The sequence below is a fragment of the Muscardinus avellanarius genome (genome assembly GCF_963383645.1).
Source record: "Muscardinus avellanarius genome assembly, chromosome: 16".
In the NCBI taxonomy this organism is placed as follows: domain Eukaryota; kingdom Metazoa; phylum Chordata; class Mammalia; order Rodentia; family Gliridae; genus Muscardinus; species Muscardinus avellanarius.
The window spans coordinates 57,690,167-57,713,627 of record NC_137802.1 but is presented as its reverse complement, the minus strand read 5'-3'; the positions used below and the strand labels follow the sequence as shown (position 1 = coordinate 57,713,627).

General features: G+C 40.1%; 1 protein-coding gene across 3 annotated transcripts in view; it reads right to left on the bottom strand.

The window, feature by feature from the left end:
* TANC2 (tetratricopeptide repeat, ankyrin repeat and coiled-coil containing 2) overlaps positions 1-20,073 on the bottom strand; it is a gene marked incomplete at both ends in the record, with an annotated part of 361,064 nt that extends 340,991 nt beyond the window's left edge. For all 3 annotated transcript variants that reach the window (XM_080712438.1, XM_080712439.1, XM_080712440.1), the window contains one exon: positions 20,007-20,073. In XM_080712438.1, the coding sequence (XP_080568564.1) occupies positions 20,007-20,073 (67 nt within the window). The remainder of the gene's footprint in view (positions 1-20,006) is intronic.
* Positions 20,074-23,461: the final 3,388 nt, after the last annotated feature.

Genomic DNA, 23,461 nt, shown 5'->3' with positions numbered 1-23,461 from the left:
ACTGAAAAATGAAACACATCAACCTTAACCTCATACCTTATATAAAACAGAACTCAAAGCTGGGCATAGTGGTACACGCTTGTAATCCCAGTACTTGGGAGGCTGAGAGAGGAGGATTGCAGGTTCATGGCCAGCCTCAGCTACTTAGTGAGGCCCTCCCCAAGTTAGTGAGACCCTGTCTCAAAGAGTAAAAAGTAGGTCTGGGGGTATAGCTTAAAGGTAGAATGCCCCTAGGTTAAATCCCCAGTACTGAAAAAAAAATAAAAAATAATTCAAATCATAAATCCAAATATAAAACTTTTAGAGGAAAACATAGGAGAAATATTTATTTGTTTAGGTTTAGGCAAAGATTTTTGGAGAGATGTTTGTTTTGTGTTTTGGTCTTGCTTTGGGTTGTCATTGGTTTGGTTTTGTTGCTGAAGAACAATTCCCAAGGCCTTGTACATACTAGGAACACTCTCTACCACTGAGCTATACCCTCAGCTCTGGGGAGAGGGAAAGAGAGGGAGAGAAAGGGAGGAAGAGAGGGAGAGAGAGAGGGAGGGAGAGAGGGAGAAAGGGAGGATGAAAATGAATGTGTGTGTGTGTGTGTGCGCGCGCACACACAAGCGCTGCTATGCTAGGGATTAAACTAGGGTCATCCTACCTCCGAGCCATATCCCAGCCCTATTTTATTGTTTATTTTGAAAGAGGGTCTTGTTAGGTTGCTGAGAGCCTTACTAAGTTGCTGAGGCTGGCTTCAAACCTGCGACCCTCCTGTCTCAGCCTTCCAAGTACTGGAATTACAGGCATGCACCATCATGCTCAGCTCCAGCCCTGAACTTTTACATATGATTCCAAAACATGGTTCATTTTTTTAAAAAGATAAATACATCAAACACTGTTAAAAGAATAAGCCAAACATATACCCAACCACAATATACACTTAATTCTCAAAACTCAACAATAAAAAAAGCCAACCAACCAAATGAAAAAAGATCTGAAAAGACAACTGACCATAGAGGCTATGCAAAAAACAAATAAGCACCTACAAAGACATTCATTAGTCAGTAGAGAAAAGCAAATTCTGAGGACAATGAGCTATGACTACACTTTTAATAGAATAGCTCAAAAAATGGTTTTAATTGACAAACCAAGTACTACCATAAATATGGAGAAATTAGAACTCTAATGCATTGCTAGTGGGAATGTAAACTACAGCCACTCTAGAAAACAGCTCAGTAGTTTCTTATGAAGTTAAACATACAGTTACCATATGATCCATTAATTCTACTCCTTGGCATTGACCCTAGAGACATGAAAACTGATGTTTACACAAGAGCTTGCAGATGAATGTTTGTAGAGGCCTGATTTATAATCACCCAAAATTGGAAATAACTCATATGTTCTCAGCGGGTAAATGAATAAACAAAGCCTGATCCATCCACACAATGGCATACCACTCAGCAATAAAAAGGAGCAGACTATGCTTAGCCCAACTTTGGTAAATCTCAAAGGCATTCTGCCAAGTGAAAGAAGCCAGCCTTAAACAGTCATATACTATAGTATATGATCATAAAATATTTATATAATATTCTCCCAAAAAGAAAACTACATAGATGGAGAAGAGCTCATTGGTTTCCAGGGCTATGGGGAGGGGAGGGTGTAACTAGAAAGGGATATCATGATGTAACCTGCACCATGATGTATACTAATTGTGGAGGTAGCTGGGCACACATGCGTACACACACACGCATGCACGCACATACACACAGTAAATTTTGCCTTGTGATAATTTTTTAAAATTTCAATCACCACTAGGTGGTCATGACTTTCAATTCTAGATCTCATCTACCTTCTCCTCTGGGTTCCTAGTTTTCAAGAAGGGAACAAAGTAGAAAAGCAAAATAACATAATATTCTGAGTAAAAGAATGGCTGCACTGACTGACTAGTGTATGAATACCAAAGGTAAGAAAATAAGGTGCAAGGCAATCTTTTTTTTTTTTTTTTTTTTGCAGTATTGGGGATTGAACCCAGAGGCATTCTACTTCTAAGCTAAACTCACAGCCCTGATTTATATTCTTTATTTGGAAACAGGGTCTTACTAAGTTACAGAGGGCCTCATTAGAGACTGGCTACAAACCTGCGATCCTCCTGTCTCAGCCTCCTGTGTGCTGGGAATACAAGCGTGTGCACCACACCCAGCTTGCAAGACCCATTTTTGAAGCAAAAAAAGTACAGCTAGAAATTACACTGAAATTTGTTGTTTTCTTCAGTGTTATCTTTCTCTCATTGAACATACCCCAAAACAAGTCTTTTGTGTTTAAGATGGCAGATATCAGCTAAAAAAAATTAAAAATTAAAATATTAAGGGCAATCTCCCATCCATCCCTATTGAAGATTAGAAAAGAATTTCCCTGGTCAAACACAATCACAGAAATTAATTTTTTGGATGATCAATTGGTTACTTTCCCAAGCAGAGCCTATTCTTCTAAAATGCTACAGTCTGGGATCCAATCCTCATCTTTACAAGTCAGGAAACAAGTCTTATAATCTTCTAAGTGGAAAGACTCAGAGAAATTGATTTATTCTATGATAGTTTCACACATGTCTATAATCATATCAAAATAGTAATATTATTATTATTTGTGTGTGTGTGTGTGTGTGTGTGTGTGTGTGTGTGGTACTGGGGTTCCTGGAAGCCCTTCTACCTCCGGGCTACACTCCCAGACCTATTTTTACATTTTTATTTGGAAACAGGGTCTCCTAAACCAGCACGCACGGCTGGCTTCGAACCTGCACGATCCTCCTGTCTCCGCCTCCCAAGCGCGGGGATTACAAGCATGCGCCACCATGCCCGGCTTCAAAATAGTAATATTATTAACAAACTTAAAGAGATCTTGTTTCTACTGTATTTGGGAAATCTGGTCTTATCCATCTAATTCTTGGCTTGAAAAAGACTACTAATTTTAAAAATAAGTGAATAAGCTGGTGTGGCATGCCTGTAATCTTACAGTGCTTGGGATGTTGAAACAGAAAGACCTCAGATTTGAGTCCAGACTCAGCAATTTAGCAAGACCCTATTTCAAAATAAAAAGGGCTGGGAATATAGCTCAGAGGTAGAATGCCCCTGGGTTCGACTCCCAGTACCCAAAAACAACCTAATAACTAGGTTAGGAAAACAATGTGGTCGACTCCATAAGTGGCCCATCAAATCCCTTCTTTTCAAGTATAGATTCCCCAAAGCTGCTGACTAGGGAGAGCAGTATAAGCCTTGTGTACAAAAGAGAACACTGAATAAAAACAAGGGGGCGGTGGAAGCATGAAGAGAGTATAAAGAGGGCTCAGTAATTTTTCTTTTCCAAAAAGGGGGTATTATGCGGGGCGTGGTGGCGCACACTTGTAATGCCCGCATTTGGGAGGCAAAGAGGAGGATCGCACAGGTTCGAAGCCAGCCTTGCTGGCTTAAGAGACCCTGTTTCCAAATAAAATATAAAATAGGTCTGGGAGTGTAGCCCAGAGGTAGAAAGGTTTCCAGGAGCCCTAGTACAATAAATAAATAAATAAATAAATAAATAAATAAATAAATAAATAAATAAACAAACAAACAAACAAACAAACAAGGGGTATTAGCAAAGTTTGGGGTTCTTGTGTTAATGAAACTTGATTTTATTTTAGGTGTGGCTTCAAGAAAGGCTAGTCCTCTTCCTAAACTCAGGAGGAGACCCTTGGCTAGAAAATGAATCTTCATAATATTTGCAATCCTATGACTTGTTTTAAGAAAGGCTGTGTGATACAATTTGGCCAAAGGGACATGAAGTGAATAAGAGAATTGGGAGGGATGGCTTTCAGAACAGTTCTCTTATAAAGGTACCCAAGAAAAGGGCAGTTTTTCTACTAGGTGGAACAATGCTGTGTGCAGATGTGAAAGTGAAAGGTGCTACAGTCAGTCTTCTTTAGCTATGTGAGGACAAATCTGAGCATAATAACCATGTGCTGAAAACAGCAAAGTAGAAAGAGAAACTCGGTCTTTGATGATGATGTTGAGATTCAGAATTATCTGTTATCTTCTAGAATTCTTAGTTATATTAATTTATAACTAATGTCTCAGTCATTTTAAGTTGGATTTTTGGTAATTCTTACATTCCAATTACTGCAATAACAAATAAAACTGACCAGAAAAAAACACTATGATCTAATCAAATTTAAAAATTAATATAAAGTTATTTCCTTTCAAAATGTCAAGTTTAATAAATTTAGGGTCAAGAGGACCAAGTTTAGATGTTAAACCCATTTCACTTATCAGTTTAAAATCCTACAGTGGCTCCCTTACAGTATTAATATAATCCAAACTCTTTTGCCTGGCAGATAAAACATGTCATTAACTGATGAGTGATTAACTGACCATTCTTTTCAGTAACTTTCTAACTGACCTTAGGTTCCAGGAATAGAGAGAATTTTTGCAATTATCAGAATAAGTCATTTAGTCTCCTATCTCCATTTATTGGTGAATGTTGCTTTCTCTATTTGAATCCCTAACTTATCCTTCAAAATTCAATTTGCACTCTCTCTTCTCCTCCTTGCCTCTTTACTAAATGTATTGCACCTGTTGGTTTAGATATCTATCTCCTGTATTAGACTTTGAACTCCCTGCATGTGGGAACCACTCTTGCATGTCTCACAATTCCTGACACACAGCAAGCACTAAAAAAAAAAAAAAAAACTTTGTAGAGCAAAATAATGAGCTAAATTTGGAGATAGACATGAGTTCTTTCCATTGCAATACTGAATGAAAGGATTTATAAAATATATCCATTATCACAGAAAGTTCCTATTGAACAGCACTATCCTAAAGGGTTGGTAAGTTAGTGCAAAATTATGGAGAACTAGTTATACCCAATTTTAAAAATAACAAAACATAAGGCTGAAGCAACCTTGATTTTTTAGAAAACTGATGTCATTTGACAAATATTTATTATAAAATATTATGTTATGGATCACAACAGAGACATATATTTCCAGTAACACTCTTAGTCTGGCATTTAGGACTACTGCCTAAAAATAGTCTTGCTATTATATATATGTATAGTAATTGTGTTATTTGCCAATTATTTCCTCATCAAAACTAGGTTCCTAAAAACATAATCTTTAGTAAACAAAAAGAAATTCCAATTTTCTCAAATTTTACATATATTTCGGACCAATGCAGACTCTTTAATATATAAATATAATTTTCATTAAAGTACTAAAACAGTGCATAATAAACATCTAATAAATGTATGCCCATTCCAAATTAAATGTACGAAGAGATGAGCAAAGTATTTTTACAAATTTAAATCTTCATAAACATAAGGATATTTCAATACAAAAGACTCATGTGAAGATAGTAACATTTTTATAGAAATAAAATTATATCTTTTTATCAGTATTATTTCACTGATAATAGATCCTATTAACTACATGCAATAATTTCACAAAAAGCATTTCATGAGAAAATTGGACCATCAAGTTACCAAGAGAAGAGTGGCAGAATATGCTACCACAAAATGCAAATCTGGTATAAGGATTATTTTGAAAAAAAGGCACTTAGCAGTAGATGCAAGAAGGGCACTCCTCTGACCTTCCTTTTTCTTGCTGAAAAAAGGAATGAAAACTCCAATATGAAAGATACCCTCCCTATACAAGGATAAAAGAAATATTCTTCTTACCAGACAGGAGAACTGAGACCAAGGGGAAAATGTACAAATAAACTGTAAAGAAGACATTTTCAATGCTACTTGTTTCTTCAATTTACTAAAAGTAAAATATTTAAAAATTAGCATTAGAGGAAAAGCAAACAAAACCTGGCGTGTTCATCCTGGTTTTCAAATATGACCAGCTTACTTTCTATCTCAGTAAAGATCTCTAAAAGATCTCTTGGGAGCTCCTCTAATAAACCAGAATTTTGATCCTGAAAATCATAACTCCAAGTCAGAATACTCTAAATCCAGAAAAAAAGTATATTAGCCTATTTTTCCCCCAGGGAGCCAAATAAAACAAACAAACAAAAATTCATTGCAATGGAGTGAGTGGGAGTATGAAACTTGTTTTTGTTTTTGTTTTAATTTTGGTGGTACTGGGGTTCCTGGAAGCCCTTCTATCTCCAGGCTACACTCCCAGACCTATTTTTACATTTTTATTTGGAAACAGGGTCTCCTAAGCCAGCGCACGCGGCTGGCTTCGAACCTGCGCGATCCTCCTGTCTCTGCCTCCCAAGCGCGGGGATTACAAGCGTGCGCCACCACGCCTGGCATGAAACTTGTTTTTAAGGTTAAACTTTTGGTGTGTGAGTTTCTTTAAAGTAGGGCATAAAGCTTGTATTAAAGATGCTTCCCATTTTTAGACATGTATTCTAGAGATCCTGGAGGACAAGGAGTCTATGACTGATGTACCACACCAATTTTAAAAAGCTGAGATGTTCTCCTTTTAGCATCTCACCCACTTCTTGGCTCCATCATTACTTTGTACAATTATAAATTTTTACTATTATGAATTTTTGACAAAATTCTCACATATCAAAGAAAACAGCCAGGTGCAGTAGGGCATGCCCATAGTCCCAGTACATGGGAGACTGAGAGAAAAAACTGAAGGTTTAAGGCCAGCTTCAACAACTAGTGACACCCTCAGGAACTTAGTGAGACCCTGTTTCAAAAATAAAAAATAAAATAGGGCTAGGGGTGTAGCTTGGAGTACAACATCTCTGGGTTCAATCCTCAGTACCACACATGAAAATAATAATGATACCACTACAAAGAAGAGGAGATAAAAATAAAACCCTTTGATTATGTTATATATAACATCATATATATATATATATATATATATATATATAGAGAGAGAGAGAGAGAGAGAGAGAGAGAGAGAGAGAGAAAGAAACAGACAGACAGAAAGAAAGAAAGACACACCCACCACATGATGGTATAGACCACACATTTTCAAAAGCACAAATTTGGGACCAAGAAGTATTATTTTTTATTTGAAATATTTAAAGTTTTCTAAGAAAACAAAAAACTAGGTATATTCAAATGAAAAATCTGAAAATATTCAAATAATTTATTTTAAATATTCAAATAATTTATTTTAAATTAGTTTAAACATTAATATATACAAGCATATATGTATGAAAAACAAAGCATTAAGAATAAAAGTATATTTTTTTTGAAGATTTAAAGAAGTTTAGGCCAGGATCGGAGCCTGCCACTAGGCAAGGCCAGTGCTGGGGCCTCCGAGGCCGTGATCAGAGCCTGCTGAGGGGTTCGGCTGGTGCCGGGGCCACTAGCCGGCATCGGAGCCTTCTGTGAGGCAAGGCCGCTATTGAGGCCTCTGAGGCCGGGAACGGAGCCTGCCGAGGGGTTAGGCCAGTGCTGGGACCAGCGAGGCCAGGATCAGAGCCTGCCATGAGGCAAGGCCGGTGCTGGGGCTTCCGAGGCCAGGATCGGAGCCTGCCAAGGGGTTAGGCCGGTGCTGGGGCCAGCGAGGCTGGGATCGGAGCCTGCCGTGAGGCAAGGCCGGTGCTGGGCCTCCAAGGCCAGGATCAGAGCCTGCTGAGAGGTTAGGCTGGTGCCCGGGCCACTGGCTGGCATCGGATCCTTCCGTGAGGCAAGGCCGCTATTGAGGCCTCCGAGGCCAGGATCGGAGCCTGCCGAGGTGTTAGGCCGGTGCTGGGGCCAGCGAGGCCGGGATTGGAGCCTGCCGAGGGGTTAGGCCAGTGCCGGGGCCAGCGGCCGGCATCGGAGCTTTCCATGAAGCAAGGCCACTACTGAGGCCTCCAAGGCCTGGAAAAGGATGGAAAAAGATATACCATGCTATTGGAGACCAAAAAAGAGCAGGGATAGCAATCCTGATATCCAACAAAATAGACGTTAAACTAAAACACATCAGAAGAGACAAATCAGGGCACTTCCTTTTATTAAAAGGAACAATACACCAAGAAGATATAATGATAGTAAATATTTATGCCCCAAATGTGGGTGCAACCACATTTGTAAAACAAACCCTTCTGGACATAAGATCCCAAATAGACCCAAATACAATAATTCTGGAAGACTTTAATACGCCTCTCACACCACTGGATCAATCTTCAAGGCAAAAGATGAGTAAAGACTCCTTAGAACTAAAGAAAACCATAAACCAAATGGACCTAATAGACATTTACAGAATATTTCAGCCAGGAACCACAGAATACACATTCTTCTCAGCAGCCCATGGAACCTTCTCCAAAATAGACTACATCCTGAGATACAAAGAAAGTGCCTGAAAATTCAAAAGATGTAATATAATTCCTTGCATCCTTTCAGACCATAATGGAATAAAAGTAGAAATCAACAACAGAAAACACAAAAGAAAGTATTCAAATTCATGGAGAATGAATGATACACTATTGAATGATGAATGGGTAAGAGCAGAAATTAGGGAAGAAAAAAATTTATGGAAACAAATAAAAACAGACACACAACCTACCAAAATCTATGGGACACCATGAAGGCAGTATTAAGAGGAAAGTTTATTGCATTGAGTGCCCACATAAGAAGGACAGAAAACCACCAAGTAAAGAACCTAATGACACAACTCAAGGACCTAGAAACACTTCAACAGTCTATTCCCAAAGCAAGCAGAAGGCAAAAAATTATTAAAATTAGAGCAGAAATAAATGAAATAGAGAACAAAAAAAAATTCAAAGAATCCATAAAACAAAAAGTTGATTCTTTGAAGATTAATAGAACTGATAAACCCCTGGCCAACCTAACCAAAAGAAAAAGAGAATCAACTCAAATTATCAAAATTAGAAATAAAAAAGGAGATATCACCACAGATAGTGAAGAAATTCAAAATATTATCAGAAACTACTTTAAAAATTTATACTCCAATAGACTAGAAAACATAAAAGAAATTGATAGATTTCTAAGCACAGTTAACCTTCCTACACTCAATCAAGAGGACATAGCAAGCCTAAACCAACCAATAGCAATGAAAAAAATAGAAATGGCAATAAAAATTCTTCCACCAAAGAAAAGCCCAGGCCCAGATGGGTTTCCAGCTGAATTCTACAAAACCTTCAGTGAACAACTAATACCAATACTTCAGAACTTGTTCCAGGAAATTGAAAGAGATGGAACTCTCCCAAATTCCTTCTATGAGGCCAGTATCACATTAATCCCCAAACCAAATAAAGACACCTCAAGAAAAGAAAACTACAGACCAATATCCTTAATGAACATAGATGCAAAAATTCTAAACAAAATACTAGCCATACGCATTCAAAACTATATCAAGAGAATAATACATCATGACCAACTCGGTTTCATCCCAGAAAAACAAGGCTGGTTCAACATATGCAAATCAATACATGTTATTCACCACATAAATAGAACCAAGAACAAAAACCACATCGTCATAGCAATAGATGCTGAAAAAGCATTCGACAAAATCCAACACCCATTTATGTTAAAAACACTGCAAAAAATTGGGATAGAAGGAAAGTACTTCAACATCATTAAGGCAATATACTGTAAACCCAAAGCCAACATTATATTGAATGGGGAAGAACTGCAAGAATTTCCTCTAAAATCAGGAACAAGACAAGGATGCCCACTATCACCACTCCTTTTGTCAATATAGTCCTTGAGACTCTTGCCGCAGCAATCAGACAAGAGAAGGAAATCAAAGGAATTCACATAGGAAGAGAGGAATTAAAATTATCCTTATTTGCAGATGACATGATCCTTTATCTGGAAGACCCAAAGAACTCAACCAAAAGAATTCTGGAGCTGATTGACAAATTCAGCAAAGTTGCAGGATACAAAATTAACCTAAAGAAATCAGTGGCTTTTCTTTATGCCAACAATGAATCCACGATGAAAGAAACAAAACAATTCTATTCACTATAACCTCAAAACTAATAAAAATACCTAGGAATAAACCTAACCCAAGATGTAAAATACCTCTACAACAAAAACCATAAAACATTAAAGAAAGAAATTGAAGAAGACCTTGGAAGATGGAAAGATCTCCCATGCTCATGGATAGGCAGAATAAATATCATCAAAATGGCCATTCTGCCAAAACTGATCTATTGATTTAATGCAATTCCCATTAAAATACCAGCGACATTCTTCACAGACCTAAAAAAAAATCAATCATGAACTTTATATGGAAAAAGAAAAGACCTAGAATAGCCAAAGCAATTCTCAGTAATAAAAAACTGCATGCAGGAGGCATCACAATCCCAGACTTCAAATTATACTATAGAGCAATAGTAGTAAAAACAGCATGGTACTGGCACAATAACAGATATACTGACCAGTGGATTAGAATAGAGATACAGAAACAAATCCACACATCTTTAGTCAATTAATCTTTGACAAAGGGGCCAAACTCATACACTGGAGAAAAGACAGCCTTTTCAACAAATGGTGCTAGGAGAACTGGCTATCCATTTGTAGAAAGATGGAACTAAACCCCTATATCTCACCATGCACAAGAATCAACTCAAGATGGATCAAAGACTTAGAAATTAGACCTGAGACTGTGAAGTTAGTAGGGGAGAGCATAGGCTCAACACTACAACATATTGCCACAGGCAGTAACTTTCTCAACAAAACCTCCAAAGCTCAGGAAATTAAAGCAAGTATTAACAAGTGGGATAGCATCAAACTAAAAAGTTTCTTCTCATCAAAGGAAACCATCAATAACCTAAAGAGGAAGCCTACAGAATGGGAAATGATCTTTACCAGCCACCACTCTGATAGGGGGCTAATATCCAGAATATACAAAGAGCTCAAAAGACTCTACACTAGCAAAACAAACAACCCAATCAAGAAATGGGCAAATGAACTAAATAGACACTTCACAAAAGAAGAGACACAAAGGGCCAATAGATACATGAAAAGATGTTCTTCATCACTGGCCATCAAGGAGATGCAAATCAAAACTACACTGAGATTCCATCTAACCCCAGTGAGAGTGGCAAGCATAAAGAAATCAAATAACAACAAATGCTGGCGAGGATGTGGGGAAGGAGGAACTCTTTTACACTGTTGGTGGGAGTGCAAACTAGTTTAGCCACTATGGAGATCTGTGTAGAGATTCCTAAGAAAGGTGGGAATAGATCCACCATATGATCCAACTATACCATTCCTGGGTATCTTTCCAAAGGGGTTGACTTCAGAGAACTACAGCAACATAAGCATACCTATGTTCATAGTAGCACAATTCGTAACAGCCAAAATATGGAACCAACCCAGATCTCCATCAAGAGATGAATGATTTGCAAAGTTATGGGAAATACACACAATGGAATTCTATTCAGCCATAAAGAAGAACAAATTTATATCAGTTGCAAGAAGAAGGAAAGTCCTGAAGAACATTACGTTAAGTGAGATCAGCCAAGTACAGAAGGAGAAGGTACATATGTTTCCTCTAATATACCCAAACTAGGGAACACAGAGGATACCAGTGGGACTCCAGATAATGGAGGGGAAATAATCAGCAAAGTTTGAATGGAAAAATAGGAGAGGAGGAAGGCTGAACTTGATTAATGAGGGTCTACATCCAAATATGTGTAAAATTATGAATATGACATGGTTACCCTGGACAACCATTGGTGGGAGAGGGAGAAGGGAAAATGGGGGTGGGAGGGAGAGGGCACCAAGTATAGTTTAAATATATACCATTTATGTTCAATAAAAAATCTGTTTAAAAAAAAAATTGGAGACCCCTGGAGAAACCAGGCCCAGTAAGACGCTGGGTTCTGGGCGGGGGTCGCGCGCAGGGCACGCCAGCTGGGGCCCGGGTCGCGGGACTCTGGGTCCTGGCCGAAATGTGCGTAGCACGCCAGACCCCTGGAGAAACCAGGCCCAGTAAGATGCTGGGTTCTGGGCGGGGGTCGCGCGCAGGGCACGCCAGCTGGGGCCCGGGTCGCGGGACTCTGGGCCCCGGGCCGAACTGCTAGTAGCATGCCAGACCCCTGGAGAAACCGGGCCAAGAACAGAAAAAGATAAAGAAAAATATCGGAGAGGAGGTAAGAAAGCCGTTATGGATGCCAGGACACTGGAGATGCAGACAAAACTTATCTAAATGCACTGGAACTTATGGAAAAATTCGCTGTGAAAAAGGACTGCTATTTCTCTATACTGTTAAGAATCTCAGACATCACATATAAGGAGAGAGTTTAGCGGAGACCAAGGAGAAATGCGGTGTTGAAAGAGTTCTCCGCGATGGTGGTGGAGACTTGTATTCAGGAGAAGCAGAAACCGGATCTTACCAACTTTATTTTTTTTGGAGAAATTACACCAAATGTCGAATGCTACCATCACGCATGCTTAGGAACACTGGACAACATTCAGAGTGGAAAAAGAGCCTGGGAAGGATTTGAAACGGTGGAGGCAGTGGCAATGCCAGTGGCCAATACTCAGGGGAGGCAGAGATCTGATACATTACACCTGGAACCTTTGAAATAATAACCACAGAGACAGTGATTGGAACCTGCTGAGGGGTTAGGTGGGCGCCGGGGCCAGTGGCCGACATCGGAGATTGCTGTGAGGCAAGGCCACTACTGAGGCCTCCGTGGCCGGGATTGGAACCTGCAGAGGGGTTAGACCAATGCTGGGGCCAGCGAGGCTGGCATTGGAGCCTGCCATGAGGCAAGGCTTGTGCTAGGGCCTCCGAGGTCGGGTCCGGAACTTGCTGAGGGGTTAGGCCGGTGCTGGGGTCAGCGAGGCCGGCATCGGAGCCTGCCGTGAGGCAAGGCCAGTGCTGGGGCACCTGAGGACGGGACTGGAGCCTGCTGAGGGGTTAGGCCAGTGCTGGGGCCAGCAAGGCTGGCATCAGAGCCTGCCATGAGGCAAGGCCGGTACTGGGGCCTCCGAGGTCAGGATAAGAGCCTGCCCAGGGGTTAGGCCGGTGCTGGGGCCAGTGTGGCCGGCATCGGAGCCTGCCGTGAGGCAAGGCCGGTGCTGGGGACTCCGAGGCCGGGATAAGAGCCTGCCGAGGGGTTAGGCCGGTGCTGGGGCCAGCGAGGCCGGCATTGGAGCCTGCTGTGAGGCAAGGCCAGTGCTGGGGCCTCCGAGGCCGGGATTGGAGCCTGCCTTGAGGCAAGGCCGGTACTGGGGCCTCTGAGGCCAGGATAAGAGCCTGCCGAAGGGTTAGGCCAGTGCTGGGGCCAGCAAGGCTGGCATCAGAGCCTGCCATGAGGCAAGGCCGGTACTGGGGCCTCCGAGGTCAGGATAAGAGCCTGCCCAGGGGTTAGGCCGGTGCTGGGGCCAGTGTGGCCGGCATCGGAGCCTGCCGTGAGGCAAGGCCGGTGCTGGGGACTCCGAGGCCGGGATAAGAGCCTGCCGAGGGGTTAGGCCGGTGCTGGGGCCAGCGAGGCCGGCATCGGAGCCTGCTGTGAGGCAAGGCCAGTGCTGGGGCCTCCGAGGCCAGGATTGGAGCCTGCCTTGAGGCAAGGCCGGTACTGGGGCCTCTGAGGCCAGGATAAGAGCCTGCCGAAGGGTTAGGCCAGTGCTGGGGCCAGCGAGGCCGGCATCGGAGCCTGCTGTGAGGCAAGGCCGGTGCTGGGGCCTCCGAGGCCAGGATTGGAGCCTGCCCTGAGGCAAGGCCGGTACTGGGGCCTCCGAGGCCAGGATAAGAGCCTGCCGAGGGGTTAGGCCAGTGCTGGGGCCAGCGAGGCCAGCATCAGAGCCTGCCATGAGGCATGACCAGTGCTGGGGCCTCCGAGGCCGGGATCGGAGCCTGCCGAGGGGTTAGGCCGGTGTTGGGGCCAGCGAGGCCGGCATCGGAGACTGCCTCGAGGCAAGGCCAGTACTGGGGCCTCCGAGGCCAGGATAAGAGCCTGCCGAGGGGTTAGGCCGGTGCTGGGGCCAGCGAGGCCGGCATCGGAGCCTGCCGTGAGGCATGACCAGTGCTGGGGCCTCCTAGGCCAGGATCGGAGCCTGCCGAGGGGTTAGGCCGGTGTTGGGGCCAGCAAGGCCGGCATCGGAGACTGCCTCGAGGCAAGGCCAGTACTGGGGCCTCCGAGGCCAGGATAAGAGCCTGCCGAGGGGTTAGGCCGGTGCTGGGGCCAGCGAGGCCGGCATCGGAGCCTGCCGTGAGGCATGACCAGTGCTGGGGCCTCCGAGGCCGGGATCGGAGCCTGCCGAGGGGTTAGGCCGGTGCTGGGGCCAACGAGGCCGGCATTGGAGCCTGCCGTGAGGCTAGGCCAGTGCTGGGGCCTCCGAGGCCGGGATTGGAATCCTGCCAAGGGGTTAGACTGGTGCAGGGGCCAGCGAGACCAGAACTGGGGCCTCCCATGAGGCAAGGCCACTGCTTGAGCCAGCGAGGTCTGGATCAGTCCACTGTGTAGCCAGGCCACTACTGGGACCATCAAGAGTGGGATCGGTACTTGCAACGCAGCATGCACAGAGAAATATCGCAGAAAATATAAATCAGACGCTTCTCTTAATCAGCAATAACTAGGAGGAAAAGGGCAACAGGAAGAGGTGGAGCTATAGAAAGGGCCCTATAGTGAAGCAACTAATGTGACCAATCAGAGGGTATGTAATACTGGAGGACGGAGCCTCTTTAAAACGCAGGAGGTACATAAACAAATGTATCAAAGTAAATCACCACAGAAGCGTGGGATGGAGGGAGGGGGAGGGAATGGGATGGGGGCTGGAGGAGGGCTAATTGGATGATGTGTGCTTGTATATCCTCTCAAGTCTTGTACTCCAATGTGATTGATATATGACTACAATGCACCAATTTAAAAAATAAATTAATAAAAAAAACTTGATACTGGAGATTAAAATCAGGGGTTTTATACCTTCAAGTTACAATCTTATTTTTTTTTAGTTTTTATTTTGAATAAGGGTGCTTTTCTCACACAGTGCTTTTCTTGCTACAAATACTTATTTTTTGTGTTATACAGTAGAAATGTTTTGGAATTGTTTCCATTTTCAGTACATAGAAACTATTAAAATAAATGTATTTAAAGTTTTAGATTCATAAAATTAATAATTTTAAACTTAGAACATTGTTAAGTGAAATTGACATTCTACTGCTATTTTATTATTGTTATTTTTATATAAGAGTATGTGGTAAATTACAGCAACTAAAATTAGAGTTTATTGCTATTGCCTGATTCTTGTTCAAAGCCAGCGATTTTACCCACCATTACTTTTGTACTGTCAGTGGAAATTTCAATGCAGTGAATAAAACAAATAATGTCTTAGTATTATTCTGAAAAAAAAAATAAATAACCTCTATGTTTCTCAAACTTCAGTCATTTGCAAAATACCTGTATTGTTTTTACTGCCTTTGCCATCCATTTTATTGTTTGACTAATATTTTTCTCTTAATTAGTTAATTAATTAATTTATGGTGCTGGGGACTGAACCCAAGGGCATTCTACCTTCAAGGCACACCCCCATTCCTTTTTTTTTTTAAATTTGGAAACAGTTTCTCTCTAAGCTAAACAGTTTCTCTCTAAACTGCTGACAGCTTCAAGTTGCTGAGGCTGGCTTTGAACCTACAATCAATCCTCCTGTCTAAGCTGGGATTACAAGTATGTGCCACTAGGATCGGCTTGACTAATATTTTTCATGAGGTTGGTATATTTTAACAATATTTAGTTGTCCTGGAAATTCATTTGAAACCCTGGATTGTCATTTTTTCCCCCTAATAAACAAATCTTGAAGTAAAAAAAAAAAAAAAAAATTGTCCCAAGGCCCCAAGAAAACATATCTGTAATAATGGAATATGGGTAAATTAAAAAGGAATTCAGAAAATGTAAACAAAGGATGAAGCAAAATAAGTTATATTTGAAAGCAAAATTTAGTATAAAAGGGAACAATTTATCTCAAGAAAGTTATTGATTCAATACATGATCACTGTGTATTTAATATGGGACTGGAACAATGTAATGTGCCAATTAGCCAGTCTCACTAACCAGAAATTTCAGAAACAATTATTTCATTCCATTCTTTTTACTTCCCAGCCATGGTAGTGACAAAATTCTATCTATTCTACCTCAAAAATGCCTTCCTGCTGGGCATGGTCACGCATGCCTATAATCCCAGTACACAGGAGTCTGGGATGGAGGATGACAAGTTTGAGGCCAGGTTCAGCAACTCAGCAAGACCTTTAGCAACTTAGCAAGACCCTGTTTCAGAATAAAAAAAATAAGGTCGGGCGTGGTGGCGCACGCTTGTAATCCCCGTGCTTAGGAGGTGGAGACAGGAGGATCGTGCTGGTTCGGAGCCAGCCTTGCTGGCTTAAGAGACCCTGTTTCCAAATAAAAAAATATTTTAAAAAAATAGGTCTGGGAATGTAGCCCAGAGGTAGAAGGGCTTCCAGGAACCCCAGTAACCACCAAAAAAAAAAAAAAAGAATAAAAAATAAGCCTGGCATAGTGGCACATACCTGTAATCCCAGTACTAGGGAGGCTGAGACAGGAGGATCGCAGGTCAAGAACAGCCTCAGCAAGTAGTGAGACGCTCATCAACCTAGTGAGATCCCTTATCCAAATAAGAAAATGTGGCTGGAAATATAGCTCAAAGGTAGAATGCTCTGGGTTCAATCCCCAGTACCACAAAATAAATTATTTTTAAAAATAAAAATAAAAAGGGTTGGCGGTATAGCTCACAGGTAGAATTCCCCTGGGTTCAATCCTCAGGACCACACACACACAAAAGACATAGACTTCTAATCAGTTTATGTTGCACTCTTACTTAGAGACTATATTTGCATATTTGGTACCTCATTGCCAAAATTCTTCACTGAGCTATACCCTCAGCCCAACTAGCTGTATAATCTTGAATAAGACTTTGTATCTCTCATCTGTGCAATGCATTGGTATTTGTTATACAGATTAAACGAAGCAATATATGTAAAAGACATTTTCCTTTGTGAAACAGAACATATATAAATATAAGGTAAATGCTACTCAACTCATGCTTCACTGGCAACAAGCTTAATAACATGACCCCATATATTCTCTTTCCATGTATACAGATACAGACATATAAATATAGAGTGGTAGTATGAGCTACTGAAGGAATAAAAGGTAGAATGCAAATTCCTCACCCTTAGGATAGGCAAACTATACAAGGGAAGCGTTTTCTAGAAAGTTCATAAACAGTACCAGGCATTACATGATTAAGTTTTCACATTATAAATACAGGTAATAAGCACTAGAATAGGATGGACAAAATGATCACTATGAACCACAGTGAGATATAAATTGAACTCTGATGACTGAGTAGAATTTAAAGGGATAGCCCAACTGTAAATGGCAAGCTTACTACTGCACAGAAGGTCAGTGTCATTATCAAAGGAGTACAGAAAATATAAGGCATTGAAAAAACTGACTTGGATAAAGTAGGAAGTTACTGAATAAGAGTTATAGAGAATAGGGCTAGACAAGTTAGGTCAAGTCAAGTCAGGTCATGCCAAATGAAGTTTTTAATTAGCCCTTTAGTAATCTGCAGCAGCAGGATGGGGATAAGGGCAAATGAGAAAAAATGGCATATTTATTCACTAATTCAACAAATTTATTAAATTCCTATGAATTTCCAGGTAACATTCTAAATGTCTAGAACATCTAGACTGAACTCATAGGGCCTGGAGGAGACAAACAAAAATTAAAATAAGCCAGGGGTGATGAGGCACACCTGTAATCCCAGCATTCGGGAGGCTAAGACAGGAGGATCGTGGTTCACGGACAGCCTCAGCTACTTAGTGAGGCCCTTCGCAAGTCAGTAAGACCCTGTTTCAAAAAATAAAAAGACTAAAAATAGGACTGGGGGGTGTAGCTCGGAGGTAAATGGGAGTGGGGGTGTAGCTGAGAGGTAGAATGTCCCTGGATTCCATCCCCAGTACAGAAAAATAAATAAATAAATAAATAATGTAAAATTACTCAAAGAGTGATAAGTACTGTAATGTGGAGAATGGATAGATAAGTGATAAGTACTGTGATGGAGAAGGGTGAGAATAAAGGCTGAGTATTAGGCTGGGGTGGGTGGCAGACAGCTCAGGTTATCAAGAACTGCATAGCTTTGGTAAAAACTTTGAACTTTATTCCAGGATCTACTGAAATGTATTTCAGGGTACTAAAATGAGAGTTGATATGATCTGGTGAAGATTACTTGAGATCACTGCGGCCATTTACTAGGTCTAAGAATGGGTGGGTGGAAGATGGGCCCACACAGGCAGATACTCCACTGAGATAAAGGCAAATCAGCAATTTGTAATGATTGTGTTACGATGAACAAGGGTCATTAAACTTTTTCTATAGTAGATCAGACTAAATATTTCAGTCTCTGTTGTAACTACAAAACTTTGTTCTTCTAACATGAAAGTAGACATGATATCACCAATATACAAAATAAAGGAATTTGGCTGTGTCCCAGTAAAACTTTAAAAAAAAAAAAATGTTGTTGAGCCAGATTTAGCCTGCAGGACCTAGTTTGCCAACCTCTGGTTTAGAAAGGGAAAGACCCCACAGTTCAAAGCTAAGCCTCCCACTTACTTATTCATTCCATAAGATTGTCGCAAAATTCATAGTAGAAATAATCTGGGAAACTGGAAGCATGGCTGTCAAGTTGCATAAGATTCCTATCATCAAAGGGGGCTTAGATGCTGAAGTACTCCTAAAAGGGAGAGGCTTGGCGTACACACAAAACAGACCTCCCACAGCAGGGCATGGTGGTGTACACCTGTAATCCCAGTACTTGGGAGGCTGAGATGGAAGGATCTCAGGTTCGCAGCCAGTCTCAGCAATTTAGCAAGGCTCTCTACAACTTAGCAAGACCCTGTTTGCAAATAAGAAGTAAGACAGGGTTGAGGGTATAACTCAGAGGTAGAATGATTCCTGTTAAATCCCCAGTACCACATACGCACAAAAGGAATAGACCTCTCACAAGATGTTATCCAATCAGCATGTTATTAAATTCAAGTAATCAACGCCCTCATCATAGCAATGTAAACTTATAAACTACAAAAATATTAAGAAATTAAAACATTGTAAAGAATACAAGAAGTCAGCCAGGCACAGCTCTTGGGAGGCTGGGAAAGAAGGATCGCCAGTTTGAGGCCAGGCTCAGTAACTCAGCAAAGACCCTGTCTTAAAAAATAAAAAGGTCTCAAAAATAAAAAATAAAAGAGGTATAGCTCAGTGAGTGGTGAAGTACCACTAAAAAGAATAATAATACATTAAGTCTACCATCCACTAACAACAACAGAAAGAAATCCTATTCTAATATTCTCACCTAACAGTTTTGGTTTATTTACCTTAAAGGCCCGACTTACTCCTTTGTTCATTAAAAACAAAATAAAACAAAGACAATCTTTATAAACTTTATTATGGTAACTTTAAAAATACTTGACTCAGATTTTACTTTCTATATAAATCTTTGGAAAAATTTTCTATTTTTAAAGTTTCTCTCACCAAAGAGTGCCTAGAACTGCAATAACCTCACATGTTAATTAAAAACACAAATTCAGCAGGGTGTGGTGGCTCACTCTTGTAATCCCCGCGCTTGGGAGGCAGAGACAGGAGGATCACGCAGGTTCGAAGCCAGCCTCGCTGGCTTAAGAGAACCTGTTTCCAAATAAAAAATATATAAAATAGGTTTGGGAATGTAGCCTGGAGGTAGAAGGGTTTCCAGAAACCCCAGTACCACCAAAAATAAAAATAAAAATAAACCCACAAATTTATGTCTAGAAGGTTTTAAGAAATGGATGAACATATATTAGAAATAAACCATTTCATATATTAGAAATAACCATTTTTCTTCACAAACTTCTCCTTTATCTAATTGATCGTGACAAATATTCAAGTGTTCCTATCTTTTAATAAAGAATGACAGCTGATAGAAATATAAATTAAATAAGCAAGTAATTCCCTCTAAAATAAACCATTTAATATATAAAGTGTTACTTCATTCAGATTCCTAAAAAGAGCATATATTTGTGAAATATCACAAAGAACAAATGTAGCGTAATCACTTACCACTAGACCTGTTTTTGCGACTTGATTTCCCACCAGTAAGAAGCATCTTCAGACTATTCCGAAACATGGTTGTGCTATTCTAGAACAAAACTGTAAAAGAAAATGAGACAAAATGTTTAAGAAGACTTGATTTTATATTTATAACTTATAAGAATTCATTTTAAATGCATAACACAATTTAATTGTGTCATAAAATATAGTACAATAATGTACCAATAAAACTTTTAAAATATAGTACAAAATTGTATCTATGTGACAAAACAAGCTATTGAACATTTAAGTAGTTCCCTAAAAGTATACTATATCCAGGAGCAGTGGTATATGCCTGTAGTCCTAACTATTTAAGAGATTAAGGCAAGAGGATCACTTGAACCCAGGAGTTTAGGCCCAGCCTAGGCATCATAGCAAAATTTCATTTCAAAAACAAGTAAACCAAAAAGCAGGGTATGATACTTTAAGTACCTTGAGAAATAAAGGTGGATGTCACTGATGATACACAGAAATAGAAAACATAATTAGGTGGCTATAAATACTTTCATTTAACTCTCCACTTCTGGAACTTTTTTTTTTTTTTTTTTTTGTGGTACTGGGGTTCCTGGAAACCCTTCTACCTCCAGGCTACACTCCCAGACCTATTTTATACTTTTTTATTTGGAAACAGGGTCTCTTAAGCCAGCACAACTGGCTTTGAACCTGTGTGATCCTCCTGTCTCCGCCTCCCATGCGTGGGGATTAAAAGCATGTGCCACCACACCCAGCCTCTGGAACAATTTTCTACATAATGTCTATCTCTCACTTCCACCCCACTCTGTCTGTCTGTCTCTCTCTATCCTTCTCCTTCTCTCCTTACAACACCTGGCAGCCAGAATTTCCTTTTGCAAGCCTGCTGACATACACAAGTCAGTGCCTGTCCTCTCCACATCATTCTCCTAGCAAAGAAAAACCCTTCCAGCTACTTTGTACCACACCTCCTCTCACCTTCTCAAGGACTTTTACCAAAAAAAGTCTTTTTCTTTCTCATAAAACTTTATTTTTCCACTCTACTGAACAATGTTAATGTCAATAATATTTTGGTGTATTCTGTCTAAAAATAAATAAAACCCACCTCTATATTCCCCCACAGTCTAATTACTATTTCTATATCCTTGTTTTTCTTCAAAGCAAAATTTCCCAAAAGCATTATCAGCACTTTGTTTATCCCATAGACTGGTCAGACCAAACACAAAGTGGAACATAAGTCAATGGATAATAGTCAAACCAAAGCACAGAGGAATAAAAGTTGAAAATATAGAAAAGAGTATTAGTACTATATGGAACTCACTGAAATTTTCTAACAAACCTATAATTGAAATCTAAATCATACTCAATGAAAACCATCTTATTATTTTGCTCTAATTCTGTAGCCCTGATTACATATCTTTAAATTTTTCCCTTCCTTATTTATTTTTTCCAAATTTCTGATTTGCATCTCAATGTACATCAAACATGTTTAAACTTCATAAATCATTCTTACAGGAATACCATTACTACTCCCAATATATAAGTGAAAAAAACCTCATTACAGTTTGAGCAAAGCTTAATTACCAAAGAAAAGTAATTAAAACAGGAAAGTAGGTCCAATCTAAGACATCCCGAAAACAGAGTAATCTAATTCCCCAGATATGTTTCCTGTGTTGCAAGAAAAAGTATTACTCTCAGTAAGCAAAAACAACATATGTAAATCAAAAGGATTAGAGTTCATAGACTAAGACTTTCAAATATCAATAAACTAGTCTAAAAGAGCATCACATTAATTAAAATATTTTGGTACTTTTTATACAAAATATTTAATTAAATCAGATTGTTAAATGAACAAAAAAGATAATACAATAAGATGAAAAGAGTAATGATTTTGCACATAGATTAACCTATGTTCAATCCATGGTTGTACCAGAGACTAGATGTGTGACTCTGAGCATTTATCCCCTCTGACTCTTCTGCACCAAACATGCCATCTAACTTACTGGGTTGTCCAAGTTGTATAATTGCCTACCACCTACCAACTGCTAGCTCTCTATCAGAATTCTCACTCTCTTCCTTAATAGGAGAATACTAATTTTGGATAAGGTAAATACACCTAAAATAACTTTCCAGATTCTTTTGTATCCTCTGATAGTCATGTGGTATAGTTATAATCAATGAGATAAAAGCATAAGGCCTTTGGAGAAGGCTGTAAGAAAAACTACTGTTTTGAGCCAGGCATGGTGGCACATGCTTGTAATCCCTGCACTTGGGAGGCGGACACAGGAGGATCGCGCAGGTTCGAAGCCAGCCATACTGGTGTAAGAGACCCTGTTTCAAAAAATATAAAATAGGTCTGGGAGTGTAGCCCGGAGGTAGAAGGGCTTCCAGGAACCCCAGTACCACCAAAAAAAAAAAAAAAAAAAAAAAACTACTGTTTTACTGATAAATGGCTAAAATTGCTGGAAATAGTCATATTGCAATCAGAAGGTAAAAGTCAACCGCAAGAATGGTGGAACCTGTGTCCCTGATGACATTGTGGATCTATCACACCCTGGACTATTGATATCCAGATTTCCTGTTCCCAGAAGGGGGGGAAAATCCTATTTCATTAGGACAATGTGTATCTGTTCCATGTGGCTTACCCTGACTATGTAGAAAGACCTAGGAAAAGGACCCAACAATCAAATCAGTAAAAAATATTCTACCAAAGTTCTCATTTAACAAAATATATCAAGTCACTCATCAGTAACGTTAAATTATTTATCAGTAAACCAATGAAACAGTGGGATGTCAACTAATAGGCAAAAAAAAAAAACCCACCCCAGTTATTAAAAAATGGGTATTATAGCCGGGTGTGGTGGCACACAATTGTAATCCCAGCATTCGGGAGGCAGAGACTGGAAGATCATGATTTGCAGACAGCCTCAGCTACTTAGGCCCTTTGCAACTCAGTGAGATCCTGTTTCAAAAAATAAAAAGACTGGCCAGGTGTAGTGGAGCACACTTGTAATCCTCGTACTTGGGAGGCGGAGACAGGAGGATCCCGCAGGTTTGAAACCAGCCTCACTGGCTTAAGAGACCCTGTTTCCAAATAAAATATAAAATAGGTCTGGGAGTGTAGCCCGGAGGTAGAAGGGTTCCATCCCCAGTCCCACCAAAAATAAAATAAAATAAAATAAGACTGAAAAAGGTATTATAATATATTCATTAATAGAAAACTCTATAAGTAGATGATCAAACAATGAATAACTTTAACCATAAAAGGTATCTTTAATGAGGTAGAAGAGTAGAAAGTAATATTAGGTGAATATTCTATCATTACAACTTACATGTCATTCATTCATTTATATTCATCGTATATCTGCACCACAATATCCAAGATACTATCCTAAATGCTATAGAGTAAACTATATAAATTAGAGACAGATATTAGAAATTAGGTAGAAAATAAT